The sequence below is a fragment of the Primulina tabacum genome, chromosome 11 (assembly GCF_025594145.1).
Source record: "Primulina tabacum isolate GXHZ01 chromosome 11, ASM2559414v2, whole genome shotgun sequence".
NCBI lineage: Eukaryota > Viridiplantae > Streptophyta > Magnoliopsida > Lamiales > Gesneriaceae > Primulina > Primulina tabacum.
Genome location: NC_134560.1, coordinates 7,353,712 through 7,377,196, shown reverse-complemented (window position 1 = coordinate 7,377,196; position 23,485 = coordinate 7,353,712). Strand labels below are relative to the sequence as shown.

Genomic DNA, 23,485 nt, shown 5'->3' with positions numbered 1-23,485 from the left:
TCAGATAAGAACGATGAAGAAAAGTTAAAAGCAGAAGAGCATATTCAATTTTGGGGCTGGTGATGAAGATCGTTGTTTTCAGTTCTGATTTATATTTTATATTCGCTGCATCTATTCAGACATTGTATTTCTGGTTTTACATTTCCGCTGTAAAACATTATTAATTGAGTTACACCAGACATTGAATATTCAGTATTATGAATAAAAGACTGATTTCTGAATTCTGTACTTTTGAGGCTTGTTGTTTTCGAATGTGAATTTGAGAGCAACGCCGATGTCAACCAACCCCGTCTCGGGACGTGACATCCTTGAGTATATATGCTAACATCATCGAAACTTGAAACCGAAATCGACATTGCTTTAATTCTTATGCTAAATTTCTTCTTTCCGATTAATTTTTTCTTGGAAAACATGCACTTTACAACATTAATGATATTAACAAAATTACGACGGAAAAAGTTGGCTGTTTTTGTCTAACCTGAAATATTTGAGTGAGGGATTGCCATAAAAGAGTAATCTTTGGTTTACTTTACTATTTTTTGGTCAATCAAATATTTTTTTACTGTATTTAAAAGAAAACAAATAATGTATAATGAAGCAAAATTCATTTCAATAATTTTGGGGGAAAAAAAACCTTATTTCATTCAAGTCCATGTAATTGATTGTGATGTAGTAAAAAATAAAGACCAGTGTACAAGACATCATGCAAACGTTCTTTGGGTGGAACGTTAGAGATATAAGAGACTTCACACATACTTAATAGAGAATAGATTCAAGTTTAGCATTAACATCCAAATCAAGATCCAAGTTCAACCGGAACCGGGTAATTGTCGATACAATCACGCCATGGATTAGCCGTGCATTCTCGAGCAGGGATTTCCCTCAGAGCTCTCCAAACCGCGCTGTTACATTTGAAACCTGACCCGAATGCGATCTGCCACACACGATTTCCTTTAAAGACCCTACCTTTAGCTTCAGTATAAGCCAATTCATACCACAATGAGCTACTAGACGTGTTCCCGAACCGGTGCAGGGTCATCCTGGATGGCTCCATGTGCCATTCCGTGAGCTGCAGATTCTTCTGGATCGCATCCAGCACCCCCCTTCCACCTGCATGGATGCAGAAGTGCTCGAAAGCTAGCTTGAAATCGGGAATATAAGGCCTCACCTGAGCACCCACAAGCTTCCTCTTCAGTAAAGTGACCAGAAACATCATTTGTTCTGGAAATGGTAATACTAGAGGACCTAATGTGGTTATGTTTGTCTTCAAAGCGTCCCCAGCGACGGCCATCAACTCCCGGTCTAATGAAACCCCCACTGTCCCCTTTTCATCTTCTCTCTGGTAGACACAGTTGTAGCTGTTGTTGTCCGCTCCTTTGTGGGTTCGAACAGTGTGCACAAGCTCATACTTCGACCGTTTCCTGTCTCGGGTTTTGTTGGATAACAGAATGGCAGCCCCGCCCATACGGAAGATGCAGTTGCAGAGTAACATGGAACGGTCGTTTCCGAAATACCAATTGAGGGTTATGTTTTCTGTACTCACCACAACTGCGTAAGTGTTTGGGTTTGTCTGGAGTAAGTGTTTGGCAAGGTCTAAGGATATAAGCCCAGCGCTGCATCCCATTCCTCCAAGATTGAAGCTTTTGATGTCAGCTCTGAGCTTGTAATGGTTGACAATCATGGAGGAAAGAGATGGGGTTGGATTGAATAAGCTGCAGTTCACCACAAGAATCCCAATATCCTCGGGTTTGATACCTGTCTTCTTGAACAGAGAATCCAATGCACCGAACATGACAGCTTCGGTCTCCAGTCGAGCTTCTCTCATCGACAGATTGGGCGGGCGGGACGTAATTCCTCTCGGGAAATACGTCTCATCGCCAAGTCCGGAACGATGCGCTATTTTCTTCTGGAAGTCGATCGAGTCTTGTTGAAAAGCGCCATTATCTTCTGTCATCTTCAAAAACGAATCCACAGACATTTTGCGTTCATCCTCTGGCTTGTAGCATGCAAAATCGACCAGATAGATCGGCCTTTGCCTTTTGGCCCAATAGATCCCCAACAAGAAAATCAATACAATCGAACCGATCAGAACAGGGGCAGTGTCCAAAAGAAGCGTTTGAGTCATCCATATGTTAGAAAAGAGGCTAAATGTTAGTCCAGTGAGCTGTATGGTGGTGGCCATGAACAAAGGCAGGATCACGAAGACCAAAAGGAGTGCACTCGCGGGGTTGCATGAATAGCCATAGCCTAATTTCACATACTTCAACTTCACGGATTTCAAGAAATCAGGCAGCTTTCGCCGAATTTTGATGACCATGGAAGAATCCTTGAATTCAACATCCGCCATTAGCCTCTCTTCTTCCATCTCTATGCTACTCATTCCTCTACCTCTCCCCATTGTCGAGTGTATATAAATAGTCAAGAAGGTTGGTCTAACTGAGGAAAGAAGTGATGAAGATAACTCTACGAAAGATCAAATATCGGCAAAAACATGAACAAAGTGTAGGATAGCTATAGACTGGAGAGGATGTCCATTTTATGGGTTCGAAGCGTGTAGGAAGAAAGTAGATGTGAGGGAGATCGCTCAACAACGACCTCAAGGAGAGGAATGGAAATTGCTTGAATAACAGGCCAACCAAATTATAGGTATTGTTGTTAAACAACGTTGGGTTGTTGACCAAATGGCCGTACTCATTTTTTCCGGGATAGCATTTGCCACTCATCCCCAAATCCATTTCCACATGTGTGTGTTATCAGACCAAGGGCGGTTCGGGGGACTTTAGACATGGTTGACGAGAGACGAGTCGATAAATTTAAGAGTGAAAACAAAACTTGATTTATATATATTTTTTATTTCAATCTCGAGCATGTTTGAGTTTTTTGAGTCAACTCGAAAAATACTCGTCGAATTAGAGTCGAACTCGAACATATTCGAACTTTTTTCGAGTTGAACTCGAGCTTGGATTATTTTTTTTATAGTTATCAAGCCGCTCACGAGTATTAGTATTTTATTAATATAATATAATTATAATTATATATTAAATAAATAAATTTTAAGTCTTTCAAAAATTTATTTTCGTGCAATAATTCAAATAAGTATCGAACATGTTTAAATATTTAGAACCGAATTGGAGCATTAAGTTTTACATTTTCGAATTTCGAATCAAGCTCGAACTCGAATAAAACTAATCCAAACCTTCAAATTTTAATCTTATTCGACTCGATTCGTTCGTTTACGCCCTAGTTCAAATATTGGTCCTCTCCCCCACATTTTGATAGAGGTGAGGATTCATTCGAACCAACCCGAACTAATTCGACAATTCGATTCGTTTACTTTGGAAATTCGGTTTAATTTTAAAAAATATCGATTAAATTTGTTTGAATTTCAGTTTTTATTTTTTAAAAAATCAGTTAACCTATATTTTTGAAAAATAAGAAAGCCTAAATACTATTAGTAATTTCATCATATATATTTGGAGTAGATCTCTTTTGAGACGACATCACGAATATTTATCTGTGAGACGGGTCAACATTACCAATATTCACAATAAAAGTAATATTTTTAGCATAAAAAAAACAATCGACTAACGGATTTTAAATAGGTTTGGTTTATTCGGTTTTCACAACAATGGGTCAATGAAGTCCGAATGCCAGCCCATTAGCCAAACATAGAAACCCAGAACCATTAGCCAAACATAGAAACCCAGAAATCCATCCAACCTTGTCGATGAAAAACAGAAATCACCCGATTCCCTTCAACCAAATTTCACAGTACTTCAATCGTCCATATATATACGCGTGCTAGCGTGACAAAACACGAGTCATTAGATTTGAAAATAAATATATATTATTAAAATTGCTGATTAATCTTGGTTATTACAACCAGCAGGGATGGAGAAACCTACAATTAATCCGTATTTAAGACAAAATCTCAGTCACGCAAATGAATCGATCAAACTGAACTGTCACCTACAACTAAATCTAGCGATGGGCTATCCCTTCGAACAATTGATTGAATTATTAGCTGGTCCACACTTTACACTGATCTTGTTACGAAAATTCAACATCTGTACAATCGAAAAGGACAAATTTGGCAACAGACTGAGCACATATTCCTTCTTGTGTATCCCTAAACTGATGCAGATCGTCTGTCAAAATCATATAATTTTGGAAAGTTGGAGCAAAAAGAATACTTCCGGTGAATACCAATGGATGATACCGACTTTTCTGTAGGGAAAGTTGGTATTTATTTATTTGCACTGGCGGCGACCCATGGGCCACTAGAAAATCTAATCTGTGGATAGATATTATTAAATCTAGAAGATCTAGAAAACATAGATAATTGGACCACCTCCGTCTCATTGTACTATTTTTAAATTTCAAAAATCAGAATAACACATTAAAATAACTTTTTTTTATGCAAAACTTGTGTGAGACGGTGTCACGGGTCGTATTTTGTGAAACAGATATCTTATTTGGCTCATCCATGAAAAAGTATAACTTTTTTATGCTGAGAGTATTACTTTTTATTGTGAATATCGGTAGGCTTGTCCCAAATATTCGTGAGACCGTTTCACAAGAGACCTACTCCTTTTTTATTATGTAATCCGATAAGAAAAATTATCTAATACGCTATATACTTCAACGTTGCATTGATGTCAACAAAAAGTACTAAAATTGTTAAAATAAATAAATTCAAGCTTAATCGCCCTTAACCATGCTTTTTTACGTTCAATATGCTCAACCTTAGGTTAATCTTTTTCCATATTTTTGCCCAAACCAGAGTTATTTTATGTTCTAGCATTGTTGTTTGATCAGGGATGAATTATGTAGGCCTGGGCTTGATTGAGAACAGCTTGGGCCTTGGGATAGATTAATAGGATACATGGGCTGGTCAATGTCTAATCGAGCCCATTTCGGAGCCATTTTCTTTTGCAATTCCAACCTTCAAGACTTGCATTTTTTGTGAAATTTTAATTATATCATATAAAAAAATCACATTTAATGAATTTGTGTGTGCATATATCCCTATATTTTATTTTATTTTATTTTTTGCTTTCGGTTCTACGTGTAGGTATGGGTTGAGATTATTTGATGAAAAATTAAAGTTCAAGAAGTCCATGTGATGAAAATATATAAATTTATTTACAAATAAAAAGAACATTTTAAGTGCAAAATAAATACACAATTTATTTTTAAAAATGGATCACCGCGTATTTCAATGACATCAATTTTTTTTTTATATTTTATACGAAATTTTGCATTGACTTAAATTAAATTGACATTACTTTCAAATTGGGGCAATAGATCATATGGTATATAAAGGGCAATCTCAACCCGTAACTTTTAATAGTTAGATTCCGAAACTAACTTATACTATGTGAAGAAATGAATCGGTTAGTATTTTTTTCGGTAAGATAACAAAATAGATCAGATAGAATTATATATGGTGAGACGTATTGTAAACTCTTGTAATTAATTATCCGATAATTTGACATAATTAGAATAATTATTGAGTTGTAGATTAAAATAATTGTTTATGCCAAATAATTTTTGAAGGTGTTTTTAAAATATGTATTTTAGAATGTCGGATAATTTAACGATATAAAATACATATATAGTTTAAATAACACACGAGAACAAATATAATACAAATCGAGATAAATGGACTTGAGTTACTATTTTTGGTGACAAATTATTGTATTTATACATATATATACACACACACCTCATTCTAAAAAGAAGAAACGAGCGAAGGAAGGAATAGAAAGGAAAGAAAACTCATTTCCCTAAAACCTTCTTCCCGCAACTTTTGTAGCAGCTGCTATGAAATCACTATATCTCCTCTGTCTCAACTTGAACTCAAAAATTTCTTGAAAGGTTGTCTTCCTAACATTCTAAGCTTCAATTCAAGCCAAGAATCGCGAATTTTGAGCAAGGAATTCAGGTATATCGAAGCTGCTGTTTCCGGTGATCTGTTTTATACGCGAATTCTCCCGGATTTGGGTGAGTAGTTTTTACAGCTTGAATTTGTAAAATTGACCTAAACAAACTTTGTTGTGCTTTAAGTTAGCTGTTTATGCCATTGGAAAATGGGATTTCATTGATTTGATATGATTTTTTACTAAAATGTGTCAAAACCCAATGCTGCATTTGAGCTATGTAGAAATGCTTCTGTAAGTCGAGAATATGACCTCTGTGCATTTGGAATTTTTGTTCAAATAAAAGTTGTAGATCTACAAGTTATTTTCAAAATGGTACCAGAATCGTTAAAGTTTATTAAGAATGGAGAGAGTTATGCTCGTTTTACTGAAACTGTTCAGTGGTTGAAATTTTGTACGAGAACAGATTTGATATCTTGAGTTTAATGTAATGTTGGGTTCAAATGATTAGGAATTTGAATATAGTTTCAACTGGAAAGCTAATTGAGTTTTCTTTCATTTCCAATTGGCGGATATTTATTTGACTTAATATTGAGCGAGATATAATTTTTATGCTCTTTAGTACCAAAATGGATATTGGAATAGAATGTAGTTTTCATGATCGGCTTATTGTTGTTTTGTTTAGGCCGATGATCTTGAAGTAAAGTTGATATTTGGAGTTGTTAAGTTGGTATATGTATGTTACCGAGCTGTAACATATGACGGTAAAACATAAATTATATTTTAATTGTCATTCTGTGTTGTACTGATCGTATTTATGACTTGTTGACTGTTGTAAGTTTTTAAATGCATTCGTTGTGATATATGTTTATTATTGTGACATATTACTGGCATTTAGCATAGGTCATACTGTTATGACATTCTTGTTGAGCCTTATCGTTTGATAGGCTCGTAATAGTTAGTATTTTTATTTTCATATTTCCAATTATTCCAACCTCCGATATGTTTAATTGATACATTTTTGTGTAATTTTACTGTAGGAGGAACTTTTACGGTTTTGGAGCAAATTTGAGTTAAAAAGGTGATGTTTATCATATTTAAAGTTTCCAAGATAGAGTTTTGAAAGAGAATGACCAAACCAGAAGAGGTCCTGGAACAAGGCGTGGCCACGCCTTGTGATTATGTTTCAGCTGCCTAAAATTGCAAGAAGTGAAAAATCTGATTTTGTGAAGATTATGCAAGATTTGAAAGAATTAATTATGGTGTCTGGTTTAGTGGAAATTCTTGGAGGAAAACTCTATATAAGATATTATCTATTATTTTATATTTTAAGATTTAGCGTTAATTAAGAAATTAGTGGGCTTTTTAGCTTAATTTTAGGCCCAACTTACCATCACAAAAAAGAAGGGAGGCGGCTGATTACACAAAAAAGAACTCTCCAAACCCTTCCTCTACAACTCAAGTGAAGAAATGAAAAAAATGCTCAAGGATTTTCTCTCCAACTCTCTCCACACCTTTAGGCTAAGTTTTATTTTTGATTCAAGGGATATTTTTACTATTTCGATTTATCGCTGTGAGGCTTTTTGCACTTTAATTTAATATTCGTGTTTTGTTAAAGTATTTGTTGATTTATGATTTATTTATATGAAAGTTGTATGTCGGTTCATCTGACAATTTAATTCGATATATAATTTTCTACTGCTATCCATGAATTCAGTGATCCGTAATTGTCATGAACGATTGGTATATGAGTAGCGATAGATTAGGTGTGTTGTGCTATCATAACATATTTAATCTAAATAAATTAATGAAACTCGATCTATCAATTGCAGCTATCTCGGTTGTTAGATTTTAGGATTAACTGTTTTCACAAAACGAAAATGCTATTTTTAATTAATATGAAACGCTATCGTGCCCAATTAATTATTGATAAGTTTTGACTGGATGCTGGGTTTGATCAATTAAATTAGAAAAACGCAAGGATTTTAACAGCTATCCCTATAATTCTAAGGTTAATTACTTGTAACTGCATGAATAAATAATATATTAGTCGATGAACAATGATACAATTGAATAATAGAAATCCCTTGAATCGAGCTTGGTAATATTAATTTACATTTCATTAGTTGTTCATCTTGATTAGTTATTTCTTCTTGCATGTTAAATTTAGTTTAGTATTTTATTAAATTCATATCCAAAAATCTCCCCTTTTATTTGCACTTTTACTCGCAAGAAATCATCCCCCGCTCCCTGTGGATTCGACCCTGCTCACCATTACACTAATTTTATATAGAGAGTAGGAATTTAAGTTTGGTGGCACAACGACAGCACACCGTCGTTCTTGTTAGCCCGTTGTTGATATCCATTATTGTCATCTGGCATTGTTGTTTATCTCGAGATTACGGTGTGGCTGATAGGCCTATACACATGAGACCGTAGATGTGATTGAACAATCACATGGTTAGTGTAGCCTTTTGAGGTGAGCGCTGGGATTGTGTCATCTAGTTCGTTTTTTTGTGTCATTCTGTTGTATCGTATCAGCTGTATGGAGGGCAATTCAGAGGTGTTATTCAGCACAGCCTTGAATACCTCGCATACTTGGCAGGGCGGTTTAGCTGCATGATGATGTAGCTCTCCTGTGTGTTGTCGCTCGAGCATTATTCCAGTTGTTATCGTATCATTTATTGGCTCATGTTATCCCAATTATTCGTTGAGCTTTTCATACATTGCATATTATATTTTATTATATGATTATGCATGATTTATGTTTATTGTTGTTATTGTTTAATTGTTTCATACCAGAATCTTAACCTCAGTTGTTTCGAGGGGAGGGGGCTATGGTTGCTATTGGACACCGTGGTGATCTCTCGAGTCGTTTTGTAGCATCAGGACGAGGTTCCGCCAGTGGAGCTCGGGATTGAGGTTGTATTGCTTGGTTCTGTTCAGTTGAGTCTCCCAGTTAGTTTATATGTATGTTTTGAAGTTTGTTTCAGTCTTGTGTTGTAGTCTATTTGCCCGGGAGATGTCCCGTGTATCTATAGTGATATTTGGTTGTTTTTGTGATATTCTGAGTCGACTCTATGGTTCTTATGATCTGGTGAGTACTTTGTAAGTTCTAATTTCTGCTTAGTCCTTGCCAGTGCGGCTATAGGTTGTTTGATTTCGGTTTTTGTTTTAAATGACTATATTCGGAGTATATTTTGATATAAACTGTTGTTTGAGTTTTTCGGATGTCCTATTTGCGGGGAGATCATGCCGAAATTTTTCTAGGCCCTGAGGTCCATTTTAAAATATTTTAAACCTTTTTTCCGCTAAATCAAATTATTATTATTTGATCATTACTTGTCATTAAAGTAAATGAGCCTCACACGTATGGACAAAGATAAAATTCAAAAATTGCAACAAAGGGATGTAATAGTTAATAGAGTAGCTTAGCGTTTTCTCAGTGGTCGTATTTTGAGTTTGTTTAATCAATAGATTTTTCGAATGAAACTGTCATGCAGAATGTATTCAGCGTAGTTTTATTTGGCTAGTTTATGTATTTTGAAATATTTCTATTGTTTATAATGATTTTAAGTCGGTGAATTCTAAATATTTATATTTTTTAGCACAACTGGTCAATTTCTCCAAGATTTCTTTGGACATGTAGCACGTCTTGATTTTAATGAACATTTTTTGTACAGCGTCTTGTAAAGATTATCTTAGTCACATTGTCTAGATTGACCTTCTTCTTATCCTCGGTAGTCCACTCAGACAAGTTCTTCTCCACCATCAGAGTTCCAACTTCAATTATTGAAATAACAATGTTTGGTTTGAAGATCTTTACGGGATCATAAGCGACAACATACCACATGCATCATCTTGAGAAGAGAGAGGTGTTTGCCCACATTTTTTTTACAATCATTATAATCTTATTTTGAAAACATGTGAATCTTGTTAAAAGAAGATATTTGAATAGATTAATATAAAATGTGGAGAATACTTGTTCTGATGCCACTTATTAGGATCAGATTAGATTTTAGAAGGAGTTAATAAACTCTTTTAATTTTTTTCTAAACTCGAAATTATCTTTGTAAATCATTTTTTTTAACTTTATAAATCATTTTTTTTTACCGTCTTGATACAGTTAGACAACTTTTGAAAGCATTTCAAAGTGTGAAATAGTCAGAGTGGATCTAGTGACAAATATATTCAAGTATTTCGAGAAATAACAAGTCAAACCAGAAGGAGTAAAATGCGGAAATTTAAATGACACGAGTATTTGATAGAAGTTCAAAGGCTTTCGTTTTATAATAATTTTAACAAACTCACTTAAATTTAGGAATTATCACTTGCCTAAATTGAGACACCTAGTACAACTCAAACAAACAATCCAAATTCTAAAAATGTGAATTTTCTTGATTCAACGGTTTAGCAACTCTCTGAAATTAGCCTTCAAGGAACAACTTAGAAGTTGCAAGAAGCTTTGATTGATCATAAAGGTCTAAAGTAAACTTGAGGCAAATGAGCGGCTTGAGATTATGTGAAGTAAGAGTGCTCAGAATCTTGTAAGTTTAGAGTGCTTGAATGATACGATGAATCTTATAAGCTTTTTTAAGATTTGTAGTCGTCAACTCCAAGTGACTTGAAGACACTCCGTTTTACAGTTGCATTTTTCTTCAACATTCAAATCCATAACAAAGTTCGTCTTTTGTTTTTTTCCTCACCCAAAAACAATTTTGTTAATGTCCTTTCTTGTTTTGTCGTACATTGCATTAAATAATTATTGGCGACTTGCCAAAAATGGAAACTAACGGCTCTGAAATTTGATTTGAATAGAGAGAAGACTGCAAAAATTATTTATCTTATTGACAGACTTTTTGATATTGTGATAGTCTTGTTTCATGTGCATTATTGGTCAAAAAGATTTTTTTTGAGAATAATGAGCTGGTAGATATGATTACTTTGAACTTTGTGCCATCCAGCTTGAAGAGCATTTGCACTAAAACTTTTCAGTGTTCGATTGAGCTATTAAATGTCCGGTTAGGCACTCATCTGATCCCCCTCGAAGAATCATGTGCGAGATAGCAATGCAGCTAGGCTTCTTGAACTTCGGCTCAACACTTGTAAATACATAAAATGAGAGTTGAATCCTATAACAGTTAGACATTATTTGTTATCATCAAAATTAAGGAATCATAATCCTAACACAAAATATGCTTAATTTCTTTGTGATTTATTTATTAAATTTTTTGTTGAGTTCTCAGATTAACCATATCTCCTGAGTACATCCCTGGGTCTAAAAAAACTAAAGATTGATGAAATATTCAATGTCAATTTGGAGATATCACTAGGTACTTTGTTTATTTATTTATTTTGCTTAAGTTAGAAAAAGATGTTATGGAACTGAAAGAATAAGAGTGTATATTGTGATTTAGATGTCTTTTTTTTAAAGTAATATCTAGTCAAACCAAAAATCGTTAAAATCAGTCCTATTTATTGCGTTAGCCTACAGATTTACTCAATGAATATCGAACGATAATAAGTCGAGTTCCATCTTAAAATATATATATATATATATAAACTGCACTTGTTCGAGTCGTGGGTGTCACAAACTCAATTTTGGTTATGAATATTCAACTTGAACTCAATTGAATATAATATATAAAATTAATTATATTTAAAACCTTATATTTTTAATAATAAGGTATAAAAACTCCTTACAACTAGAGAAAATACGTTTGATTTTTTCTTACAAAAGAATTAAATATTTTTTATTTTTTTTAAAAAAACTAATGATATATTAATCTATTAATAATTTTTTTGGTTAATATATTTGTTTGGTTTTATGTATTTTTAAAATTTTCACATATACGCTTGTTACAATTAGCCCGGGAAAATGTTATATATTTGAATTTGTTTTTCAAAGTATCTACTTCTTGTAATATCATAAAATAAAATATTTCTTTTAAAAAATAACAAATATTACGATTTTATTACTGACAAGAGGACTTCGAGTCCCTGTCAAGTAAAGTAAGTCTTTGAATATATATATATATATAAACAAACCGATTGACCATATATTACAAGAAGTCCACGTGAATAAAAAAAATAAAAGAAAAGAGAATAATATACAATTATATTTATAAATATCACCTTTCAATTGTGTTAACACTTAATTTTGTATCATCAAACTTCTAAATTTTATGACTAATCTATTAGTTATTTCAAGAAAATACAATATTAGATTTTCAAACCTTATTTTCATATTACATAATTTAAAATCATTAAAAAAAAGTTGGTATAATGTGATACGGTTTCACGGATCAGTATTCGTAAGGATCAGTATTTGTGAGACGATCGACCCGACCCATATTTGAAATGAAAACTAATAATTTTCATGGATCGGGTCGGGTAAGAGATATGTTTCACAAAATTATTCTGTGAGACGATCTGATAAGAGTTTTATATTAAAAAAATTATTTAAATTACAACTTAAAAATTGATGTACTAGTATACCATTAATTTATCACGACGACTCTAGGATCCAAAGAATATATTTGTCATCGTCCTTCTTCTAAGAAAAGGATCACGTGACATCACCTGAGATTCCAAGCACGACCATTACCAAAAGGATACATACGTACATGGAACTAGCTAAATTTTAATTTAATTTTATTTTTTATGTTATTTTTCTAAATTCAAAGCTAAACATATAAGAACACAAATGAGTTTTAATTCCAAAAAATTGTTTTTTTAAATGTTTGATATTGATTTTTTGGTTAACGAACGGCTAACCTTGCCATTTGATGCACTTGATGAAGATGAGATGAGACATGATTTTTTTCTTGACATCGTGTTTGTCTCATTTTTTATTTATCACAATTTCATCAATTGGTCCGTAACGACACTAAACGTGAGTCCCATCCACATGATGAGTATGCTGTCTTATCCCTATTTATCACACATATTTATCTAAGGCTACGTTTGGTCGGATGATAAAATAATGAAATGATTAAGAGAGAAATGATAAAAAGATTGATTGAAGTATATAATGATAAAATAATATTATGTTTGGTATAATTGTTAAGAATGAGATAAATAATAATCTTTTGATGAATTGACAAAATTGCACTTCCAGTTTTGTGGCCGCGGCGGTCTGGCTATCGGCCGGCAGTCGGCTGACAGGAGGAGGGGTGGTCGGCGGTGGCGGCGGTGGAGGTCGACGGCGGTGGTCGGCGTCGGCGTGCGTCGACGGTCGGCGGTGGTCGTTGTCATCAGCGGTCGGCGGTTGTCGCCCGGCTGCGGGGGTGGTCGTCCGGCGGTCGGTGGAGGGAAGTTGTGGTGAGTTTAGATTTAGAAAAAGAGTAAAATTGAAAAAATATGATGGATTAAGAGTGTGAATAAATTTTATCACACTTAATATAACCTAATCATTCATATGAGGAGTTGACTTGGTTAAATAAAAAACGTACCAAATATGTGATTAGGTGGATTAAAAAAAATAAACCCACCTAATCACCTCAACCAAACGGGGCCTAATAGTCTTTTTTTATTCTCGCGTGTTGATTTTACGTAAAAATAAATAAATAAATCATGGACTTCGTACATATGAATAAATGTGAAATGTCGGATATACACACTAACGACCCGTGAATAATTTTATTAGCTTGTAAATGTTGTTGTCTTCCTTGGATAATTTTACTATCTACAATTATTATTGTGTACATATGCATAGTTCCTACAAACAAAGAATGACTGCACTGATATATCTGTAGATGTGTAAAAAACAAACTAGTTGTCATAAGAAACAATGAAAGCCACATTACAACTGGATTATTATATCATAACTATATATAAGTAAAATATTAGTTTATCATGCAAATTCGTATCATAAAATTTTATATGGGAAAAAAATTATTACATTATTAATTCATCGAATTATTAATCTAATTTTTTAGTCAAATTGGGACTGGAAATACTTATTGCCTAATAAAAAAAATATCAATTATAGGAAGATTATATATACGAAATTATTTGTAACAATATGTATATATATTTATTTATATTTATATATATTGAGGAGTTGCTTTCACTGAAAATTCTTTGAAGAAAAGGCACGTCTGATGGAACCCCAAGCAGAACTCTAGGTATAGCAAAAACCCTTGTGTCAAATTGAGGAAGGCGTTAACTTAATTAATCCAATTTCATAATTCAAATATCACTAGCAATTTTAGTATATATATTTTTTAATCCAAATTTCTTGCATTATATTAATTTTATTCGGAAAAAGAGAATTTTAGCAAATAATAAAGGAATAAAAAAATTGCATTCATTAAATCTAAAAACTTTGGTGGAATACATAATAATTTTATATTAAATATAAGATTATTTCAATAAATTACTCATGAAAGAACAAACAAATACGAAATATTATAATTTTAGTCTTGTAATACTTTCGATCTATGGCAATTTATCGATAGCAAAAAAAAAAGTAAAAAGTTCTTATTTATTTATATAGGATAAGGAGATCGCAAGGAAAATGCTCAGAAAGGCTTTATAGCTACATTTATATTTCAGTATGCTAGACCCTTCCTCTAGTTCAAGGGCTTTAGGCCGGATACTAGCTTTGCTCTAGTTGCTTTTCTAGGTTGAGTGAATCGCCATGGAAATGAAATAGAAGAAGTCAAAAATGCGCATACCGATTGAAAAGAAAGGAAGCGATAGAGTACAAAAGATATTATTTTTCAATTTGATCATAAAAGTTGTTATTTATTTATTTTTTTAATCATTTTTCACTTGAATGTCATCGGAATTTGATAGAGTGACACCGAAGATCGATGACATAATGTCGGATATTGCTGACGTGTCTAACGTCGTATCATCACTCGGTAAGAAAAGACGAAAAGTGAAAATAAATACCTTGTTGATTTATAGTTGTACGTAAATAATGGCTTGATAATTACCTTTCCCACATAATCCTCCCCCTTACCCACCATAAATCATAATAAATTCAAACCATTTTTCTTTTCCTTTCAAACAGATTCCTCCACTCCACCCATGCTAGCTTCTTGAATATCTCGCCGACTCCAATCGATAGGCGTGATGGCAGCGCGCAGCTCTACCGATCACGAATCAGCGCACGGAGGAGTAATCACCCTCCGGAGCTCTTCAGTTCAAAGGATGCTGAGGACATGGCTCGGTTGCGTTGGTTCCTTCATGTTGAGTGCTACAGGAGGCATGATCTTGGCTTGGTGGGATACCAATTACCATTCCGGTAACCATCAGCTGTGGATGGTGCCGTTGGGTTTGATCCTTTTCATCACGCCTCTCATGGTTTGGTCCGCCTTGATCATCTCGGAGTTCTGCAACTCGAAGGAGCCCCAGTTTTGTACCGGCGCCGGCCAACTCGTTAAGATGGAGAAGCCATCGAAATCAGTGCTAACTAGCTAGTACTGGATAATACATATGAAGGAATATCTTTACCCTTTTCGGTGCTTAATTCCTGTACGGGGATATATATCGATTAAAGATGATTTTCTGCATGTGATTTTGTTTAATCTGAGTAAATAAAATCAATTATCATCCTTTTATCAATCATGAAGTTCAGTGTTATGTGCTTGTGTGGAGATGATTTCACGGGGTTGATCCGTTGTATTTGTATTCTCGAATAATTTTAATCATTTTTCGACATGACATGAATGAAACATTAAATATATAGTGTTATATCAATACTTTTGATAAAAAAACAAAAAATCGAAAAATACATGATTAAAACTAAAATTTGACAATATGAAGTATCAAAATCGCAACAAGAAAAACATATATGATTAAAAAAATACAATCTTTCTTTTAAGAAACCAGGGAGGATTCTTTTTCTAACATTGTTCAAGAATTATATATTATATGTTATTGATAAATAATAATTTTTTGATTTCACATGAATGATGCACTTATACAAATATGTGAGTTATAATTTGTCTGAAAACCGACAAGTCTTGGTGAGGGGAAATAAAATAATTATTTAAATTGATCATAATTAAGCTAAGACTTCAAATGCAAAGGGTCTGGTAGCCAAATTCATCCAACTTCACCCGTTAATATTTTTGCCATCCTTGATTTTTTTTTCCCACGCTCTAGGCTAGTAGGATCCGCTGAAACAGTATATCATTAGGACACGCCAACTTGCTGTTAACAGGCGGCCGTGATTAAATAAATAGGTTAATTTGAACTAATAAATTTGAAATTCATCAAATTGGGTTATAATTTTATTGTTATTAATAAAATAATAGATAATTTATCTTTCTTATTTATACTTAGTTACACAAAATAAAATAAATTTTAAATCCTTTCGTTATTGAGTAAACTTGAAATTCATAATCATTTGCATAAAACATTATAAAAACATGCAACCAGTGGATTTGAAAACTACCAAAATATACATTTGAAAAATTCATCTGATCCAAATACAAATTTAATTACAAATAGTAACAATTATCATCACTGAATCGTACCTATATATAAAACAAAAAAATTAGCTTATTTCACGGGATGGCGCTACATTGCACCGGCCGAACCCGGACACTTTGGATCGCATGGTAAAATCGCAAGCATGGGGTCTTGAACATCTCGGACCAGTGGCATAATCTTCCCTCCCCGCGATCGTTAGCTCGAATCTCGGAGATTGTAACAAAATAAAAAAATTATATGCATAAAAATATTTACTTTGATCTAAATTACGTATCTTTTTTATTAGTTTGAGAGATCCACCGAGTATGCAATAACATATCACCTTGAATTCATTAGTTGTTTATCAAATGTCTCTTTATAAACTCGATATGTAAGTTAAATTTGCGACGTGATGAACATCTGATTCTCGAATGCAAGATATCATGTTGTGTGAATCTGAAGATCTACAACTTTCTTTCGAGAAGAGAAGAAACGACCAAAACAACTTTCTAGTGCCAAAGACCTACATGTTACTTTCCTATGTTACTTGGATATTTCGTTTCCGTGGAATAACAGATATCCACAAGGTCTATATGACGAACATCCAGTGACGATATTTTTAACGGGTAGCTAATAACCACTAAAAATGTCATGGTATACATACGGAAGAATACACGTTAGGGAAAAAAGTCTCCCATCATTCCTCACCTTGAACAAATGACATGTTACTAGAATTTCAGAGTGCTTTTGAGGGGTGGTGTTCGTTGGGGCAATCATTGTTGCGAATAAAAAATAAAAATGGCAAGCTCAAAATGTACGAGAGCTAAATATTATGTGCTTTTGACCTGTTCAATGTTTTTCCTCCATCCCGGGTCATATTTTCACCGTACACCTTTTTGCTTCTCACGGACCTAAAACATCAGATAAACAATTGGGTAGTCGAATGCAACTGAGAGCTTAATGCCAATTCAAGAAAAAGAGCAGATGAAACAAAAACTCACACAAAGAAAAAGGTTCAATGACAAGGAAGTGTGATTTCGGTATCTAATGCCAATAAAAAAACCAAGCATCTCTACGGTGACTGATAGAAGAAGCCGATACGAGAATCATATTAAAAAAAAAAACCACAAAATACACAACGTTTCAGAAAGAAAGTGCATTTCAATTTCAGAGGCATAATGGCCAAGCATGAAACCGGGAATTTTGAAGAGTGGAGTGCGACTAGAAGAGGGGTAATGACTTCACTACAAAAAAAAATGTGTTTTAGAACCGGTTTTTGGGACTATGTGCAGCGGTTTTTAACCGCTTCGAATTAATTCGAAGCGGTTATTGAACTGACTCCATTTCCTCCGCTCTTAGCATCTATTGCACCGTAACCACAGCCGGTGGTGAAGCAATTGAAACCGATTCTAACGAATATTATTGAAACGGGTACAAACCGCTCCGGTAAGTAGCAACACAAGCGGCGGTGTGTAACCGCTGGTGCGGAAATTTTTTGAAGCGGTATGAAACCGCTCTTACAAGTGGCAACACAAGTGGCTAGTAACCGTTTGTGGTCCATTTATTTTGAAGCGGTTTACAAACGCTCCTATAAGTAGCAACACAAGCGGGTTTTAACCGCTGGTGCTCCATTTCTTTTGCAGCGGTTGGGAACCGAATGAAAAGACCCGCTTTGGTTACTTTGCTCTCGAGGCGATATAGGAGCGGTTAAGTAACGCTTGTATTATTTATAGGAGCGGTTGTAAACCAATTCATAAATCTTTTAAAAAAACAATTCCAAATTATTATATTCATTTCCTTCTACACAAGAAAATGGAAAAAAAAACATGATACATATAAAATAAATAACTCGAAATCAACAAAAACATTTGTCATTTACTGGGAAACCAAACAAAATCCACAAATGAATATCTAAGTTTGCAGAAACATGAAATTCTAAAAAAAAAACATACTGATGATTGCAAACGAAGGCCAAAACTAAAATATGTTTTTTCTTAAATATCTAATCACCAGATGATTCTTCTGGAGGAGTTCTGCCATCATTTTCTCTTTCATTGGATGTGACATAAATGGGTTTCTGAATGATGTTTGTCATTACAGTTGTCATCTGTAAAAATAAATCGAAATTATCATAGAATAGAACAAGCAAACAATTTTTTCATTTGATATTTTATAACATGTAAATACCTGTGTTGGTAACAATTCATGCCCACTAGACCCTCCAGGTATCATACTCTGCATAACACGTGTAAAACTTTCGAATTGATCTTGCATTTGTCTCATTTTCTCCATTTCTGTCTGGAGTTGTGCTTTTTGCACCTCCATTTCTGCTCGCAACTGCGATTCACGCATCTCCATATCTTTCTTCATTTGTTCTTGCATTTCTTTGAATTTATTTGTCATCTCCAAAGTAGAATGATAGTTTTGCCTATTGTAGAATGAGCTTCGCCTGCATTGTTCAGGGAAGACTTGGCTAGGCAGTGCTCCTGCTCCCAGACATCGAACTCGGCCAGAATGCTCGGTTCCAAATACATCACTGCATAAAACTTGTAATTAATACATATATATTTTGTAATAACATTAACAAAAATAATATGAAATTTTAAAGAAAATATAACCGAAATGCATCCTCATGCGCTTCTATTGCTTGTGTCCCCTCAGGCATGTCTTGTAAGCGAGTTTGAACAGCCTCATCCAACAAATTCTAACAAACAAAACGTCAAGTAAATGAAAAATTTATTCAAAAGTCATTATATAAAATTGTAACCAATCAGCAACTCATAGCGTATGACTTCAGCATCAACTGGAGCACCTCCTTTCTTTTTACTTCTCCGACTCAAATGCATTATTTCGATGCGAGTCGGCTTCCTACCATTCTCTTTCAACTAATAGAAGAACAATATCATATATACAAAAAATATGACTGCTGAAATTTTACAAACAACAAAACTTATACTCTTAATTCACACATTCACAAACAACAAAATAAATGATAAGAAAAACTAGAATCGATCATTAACAACATATCTTTAAATTTTAACTACATCATATATAATTATTAATCTATATTTACAACACCATAAAAGCATATAACACTAGTTATCTATAACATCAAAGTTCAAACAACAAATAGGTAATATGAGACTTTTTGCAAAGAAAAATACAGGTTAGTGCTTACAAATTTGTCTTTTACAATGCTGAAATCAAAGAGACGATATAGAGTTTAAACTTTGCAAGTTCATGATGACTTATCACTTAAATCGAGCAAGTTAATAATCACCGAACAATTTCCTATGTTCACAACCATTGTAATTTCTGCCCTCACCTTAAGATTCTCTGTTCCTACAACTACAGAGTACAACTACATGTTTCAGGTTTAAGCTTAGTTTGGAAACATAAATCCAAAATATTTCCCTCTTTAGAGCTTAGCTTTCTGCTACAATCCCCAAAATACCAGTTATCATGTCTGAATTATTTCGGGTCTTCTATAGGTTTGAAATGCTTAAAAGAAAACTACAGTGCAAACAAACAAATAAGAGAATGGTAAACGCAAATAAATCCATCTTTTTTACTCGGTGACCCTAAACCAAGAATTGCACAACTGAAATTCATAAAATTCTTCCCGTATGCTCGGTCTTAAGAACGTTTCCATTAAATAATCAAAACAAAGAACAAAAAAAATATTAAAATAACCACCATCAAAATCCTTAGCAAAATAAAAGAAATTTTACGGCAATGGGAAGAGAATTTACCTCCAGAACAAGATTTTCTAAACGATTGCAACTCGGTATAGGGCATAGATTTTCTTCGACACAAGATGGGAAAAAATCGATCGTCGGGTCACAAGATGGGGAAAAATCGATTGTGAGGGCGGGAATGAAAAAAATGCGGGATTCTGAAACAAGCTCGGTTCGTACGCTTTGTTTTATTTTTAATTAAGCCTCCTAATTTTATTTCTAATTAAACCAGTAATACGTGTTTTTGTCTAAGATTTCCTTCGGGTCTTTCCAGATAAACGACAACAGTGACCCTTAACCAAATTCCCATCTATTTTCACTTATTATTTATAGTCTAAACGAAGTTATATGATAATTTAATTAATTTATAATGTAAAACTATCTTATTTTAAGAAAAAATATGTAAAATTCAGATTTTTTTTTAAAATAATTAATAATAGTTCAATAATTTTTCATACTAAAATTGATAGAATGTAGTCCTACACAATAGGATTTTCTCGTACATTTATCTTTTGTATTTTAAAATTAAGTCTACTACATTATTAATTAATAGTAATTATTTTTAAAAAACTAAATATAAAAGACAACAAATATTGTTTGAAGAAGTGAATAACAGAAAGCTTGTTGTATATGCCCTCGTGGATTGATAATATATAAGAACAATTATATATAATAAACAAATAATGTGATTTGGAGAAGTAATTAATAGAAAACTTATGGTATGCCTCGTGGATTGATAATATAAAAGCATATTTCATATACATGATCCCAACATTTATTTATTTAAAATTTCTACATTTAATTTGAATATACATTTAATTTAACATTCAATAACCATGAAACGAAATAAAAAAATCAAAAGATAAAAATGGATGCACGTCACTAATCAACTGTCCACTACAAATTTGGAACAGTTTTACCACGAGTTGTTCCAAGTCCACCACCAAACTCTTCACCAGTTGCATGATAAACACATGTATTGTTAAGTGTCAGATTCCAGGGGAGAAAAACAATTCCGATACTCCAAAAAGAGAAATGTGGTCCTGTTATGAATACAGTATCTATGTAGCAAATACGAATATGCAGTTCAATTAAGAGACTTGAAAGATAAAGCATAACAACTAGAAAGAAGTGATCACAAAATAAAGGGAAACAAACCAAATTATTAAAGAAAAAAACATAAATCAGCCTTAAGTGGTTGAATAATCACATTCCTTATCGATAACCAAAAATATATACTCAATAAAAGCATAACCCCTGGCTTTAAGTTGTCTCTTTATCTGGAATCAAGCTTATATGAAACTCAAACAGATAAGGTCAGGGAGTTATAATTAAAGAATATTAAAATAATAAATAAAACAGAGGACAATTTACCAGAAGACATGTAAACTAACCTCCCCTTATTCTTCATCAGTTTCATGGTTCACAATAGGCATGCCATCAACGATTGAGCCATCTACATCATTTCTTGTTAACTCAATGTCTATAGTGTTTACGTCATCCAACAAAAATTCGACATCTGAAAAATTGTTAGGAATGAATTGCATTGTATCAGTATCATCTTCATTGCCCATGTTGTATGTGTCTCTTGGTGTGTAGCGAATAACAGAATGCCAATCTTCTTCTTTTGGATCACGAACATAATAAATCATTTGAGCTTGCGAAGCCAAAATAAAAGGTTCATGCTCTTCTCGTTCTCCTGTATGTATCAAACGCGAAAAATTCAGCATCGTAAATCCTAAAGGATCAATTTTCATTCCAACAGTAGTATTAACCCAATCGCATCGGAACAAAACTATTCGTCCATGACCACTGTAATCTAGTGAGATAACATCAATTAACCGTCCATAATAGGTTGACTCATTATCGTCATTATCATGCATCGACGGCACCATGACTCCACTATTCTGCATTTTTTTGTTTCTTTCGGATTCTACTGTGCGAAATGCAAAACCATTCACATTGAACCCATGATAACTAAATGCTACAGGATTCGGACCACGTGCAAGTGCCCTTAGAGTTAAGTCATCAATTCGTTCATTTGCCCGATCAACCTATAATACATACACAAACACAATTTTGATATTAATATTTTTAAAATAATAATCACTCTATTTACCAATAAATCAATCGATATGTTACTTACTCTTTTAGCAAACCATTCTGGAAATTGCATTCGAACCATATAATCCAACTGAAAGTTAGTTGGACGATGACCATATCTATGTTTTCTCTTCAATTCGTCTCTTAATTCTCTATTCCACCACAACATTGATGGTTAGAAACATGTAGTACTAACAAAAAAATAAAATTGAAATTACATTAACAAAATAATACTTACTCACGATATGATTGTAGAGCTGTGCAATTAGAAAGGATATATCTGTGAGCTTGGCTCAGAGTTTTGCTTTCCAAAGTAACTATTTGACGCTTTTTTGTAGGTCGTCCTATTTGTGGAAACAATGGTAGTAAAGGATACTCATTATCGGGGGTCTCCTGGTGTCTTGCGGATTTATTGCCAAACGAGTCTGTACACTCTAAATAACGAGAACAAAACACAACACATTCATCTGCTAAGTATGCCTCTGCAATATTGGCCTTGGGTCGTGCTTTGTTTCTAACAAAATTTTTTAGTTTTCCAAGATATCTTTCTATTGGATACATCCACCGATAATGTACAGGCCCAGCTACTCTTGCTTCATATGCCAAATGCACCACCAAATGCACCATTATTGTGAAAAATGAAGGTGGAAAAATTCTTTCTAACTGACATAAAACCAATACAACCCCTTCTTCAGCCTTTTTTAACTCATCTTCTCGTAAGGACTTTGCACACACTGCTCTGAAATACTCACACAAAACAATTAATGGTGCAGTTACCTTTTTTGATAACACACGACGAAGAGCTATTGGAAGAAATTGTTCCATTATGACATGACAATCATGGCTTTTTAGACCCATAATCTTACAACGTCCAACATCAACACATTTTGAAATATCGGATGACATACCATCAGGGACGCGAATATCTTTCAACACTGAACAAAACAACTTTTTTTCAGCTTTGCACATACAATAACATGCAGGGGGTAAATATTCGGTGCCATCTGGTTGTGGTTGTGGCCATAATTGTTTCATAATACCCAATATTTTCAAATCTCTGCGTGCGGCAACGTTATCTTTACTCTTGCTAGAATCATCTAAAAGTGTTCCAAGGATATTGTCACAAACATTTTTCTCAATATGCATAGGATCTAAATTATGTCTTATCAAATTAAACTCCCAATAAGGCAAAGTGAAAAAAATGCTTCGTTTCCTCCACATTTGTTCAGTGGAACCTGTTTTTGCTCACACAGATGGTTTCGATATGTTACTCTTACCAAATACCACATTCCGATTTTGGGTCATTTGTATAAAATCAGATCCTGACAATGGTTT

The 23,485-nt window shown here is 33.6% G+C and overlaps 3 protein-coding genes across 3 annotated transcripts; all 3 read right to left on the bottom strand.

The window, feature by feature from the left end:
• Nucleotides 1-616: 616 nt before the first annotated feature.
• LOC142517967 (3-ketoacyl-CoA synthase 1) lies at nt 617-2,595 on the bottom strand. Its single transcript, XM_075620508.1, has one exon. It carries the CDS (start codon nt 2,396-2,398, stop codon nt 797-799), a length of 1,602 nt encoding a protein of 533 aa, XP_075476623.1. The 5' UTR covers nt 2,399-2,595; the 3' UTR covers nt 617-796.
• Nucleotides 2,596-17,896: 15,301 nt separating this feature from the next.
• On the bottom strand, nt 17,897-19,485 carry LOC142519007 (uncharacterized). Its single transcript, XM_075621882.1, has 3 exons — nt 18,929-19,485; nt 18,498-18,846; nt 17,897-18,417 (listed from the first exon to the last, which is right to left on the bottom strand). Exons 1-3 carry the CDS (start codon nt 18,973-18,975, stop codon nt 18,313-18,315), a joined length of 501 nt encoding a protein of 166 aa, XP_075477997.1. The 5' UTR covers nt 18,976-19,485; the 3' UTR covers nt 17,897-18,312.
• A 1,962-nt stretch (nt 19,486-21,447) lies between these two features.
• Nucleotides 21,448-23,296, bottom strand: LOC142519587 (uncharacterized). The gene is made up of 3 exons (XM_075622628.1): nt 22,389-23,296; nt 22,194-22,302; nt 21,448-22,101 (listed from the first exon to the last, which is right to left on the bottom strand). The coding sequence occupies exons 1-3, from the start codon at nt 23,294-23,296 to the stop codon at nt 21,448-21,450; spliced, it is 1,671 nt and encodes a 556-aa protein (XP_075478743.1).
• Between the last annotated feature and the right edge of the window lie 189 nt (nt 23,297-23,485).

What these genes read in the sequence shown, in the direction of transcription:
- LOC142517967 (XM_075620508.1), bottom strand. Translation starts at nt 2,398, where the DNA reads ATGGGGAGAGGTAGAGGAATGAGTAGCATAGAGATGGAAGAAGAGAGG.
- LOC142519587 (XM_075622628.1), bottom strand. Translation starts at nt 23,296, where the DNA reads ATGCATATTGAGAAAAATGTTTGTGACAATATCCTTGGAACACTTTTA. An exon ending in GCTCTACAATCATATCGTGA is followed by an intron (nt 22,303 to 22,388) that starts GTAAGTATTATT and finishes GTGGTGGAATAG; the next exon opens with AGAATTAAGAGACGAATTGA. An exon ending in CAGAATGGTTTGCTAAAAGA is followed by an intron (nt 22,102 to 22,193) that starts GTAAGTAACATA and finishes TATGTATTATAG; the next exon opens with GTTGATCGGGCAAATGAACG.
- LOC142519007 (XM_075621882.1), bottom strand. Translation starts at nt 18,975, where the DNA reads ATGCCTGAGGGGACACAAGCAATAGAAGCGCATGAGGATGCATTTCG. An exon ending in GCGCATGAGGATGCATTTCG is followed by an intron (nt 18,847 to 18,928) that starts GTTATATTTTCT and finishes AGTTTTATGCAG; the next exon opens with TGATGTATTTGGAACCGAGC. An exon ending in ATGAATTGTTACCAACACAG is followed by an intron (nt 18,418 to 18,497) that starts GTATTTACATGT and finishes TTATTTTTACAG; the next exon opens with ATGACAACTGTAATGACAAA.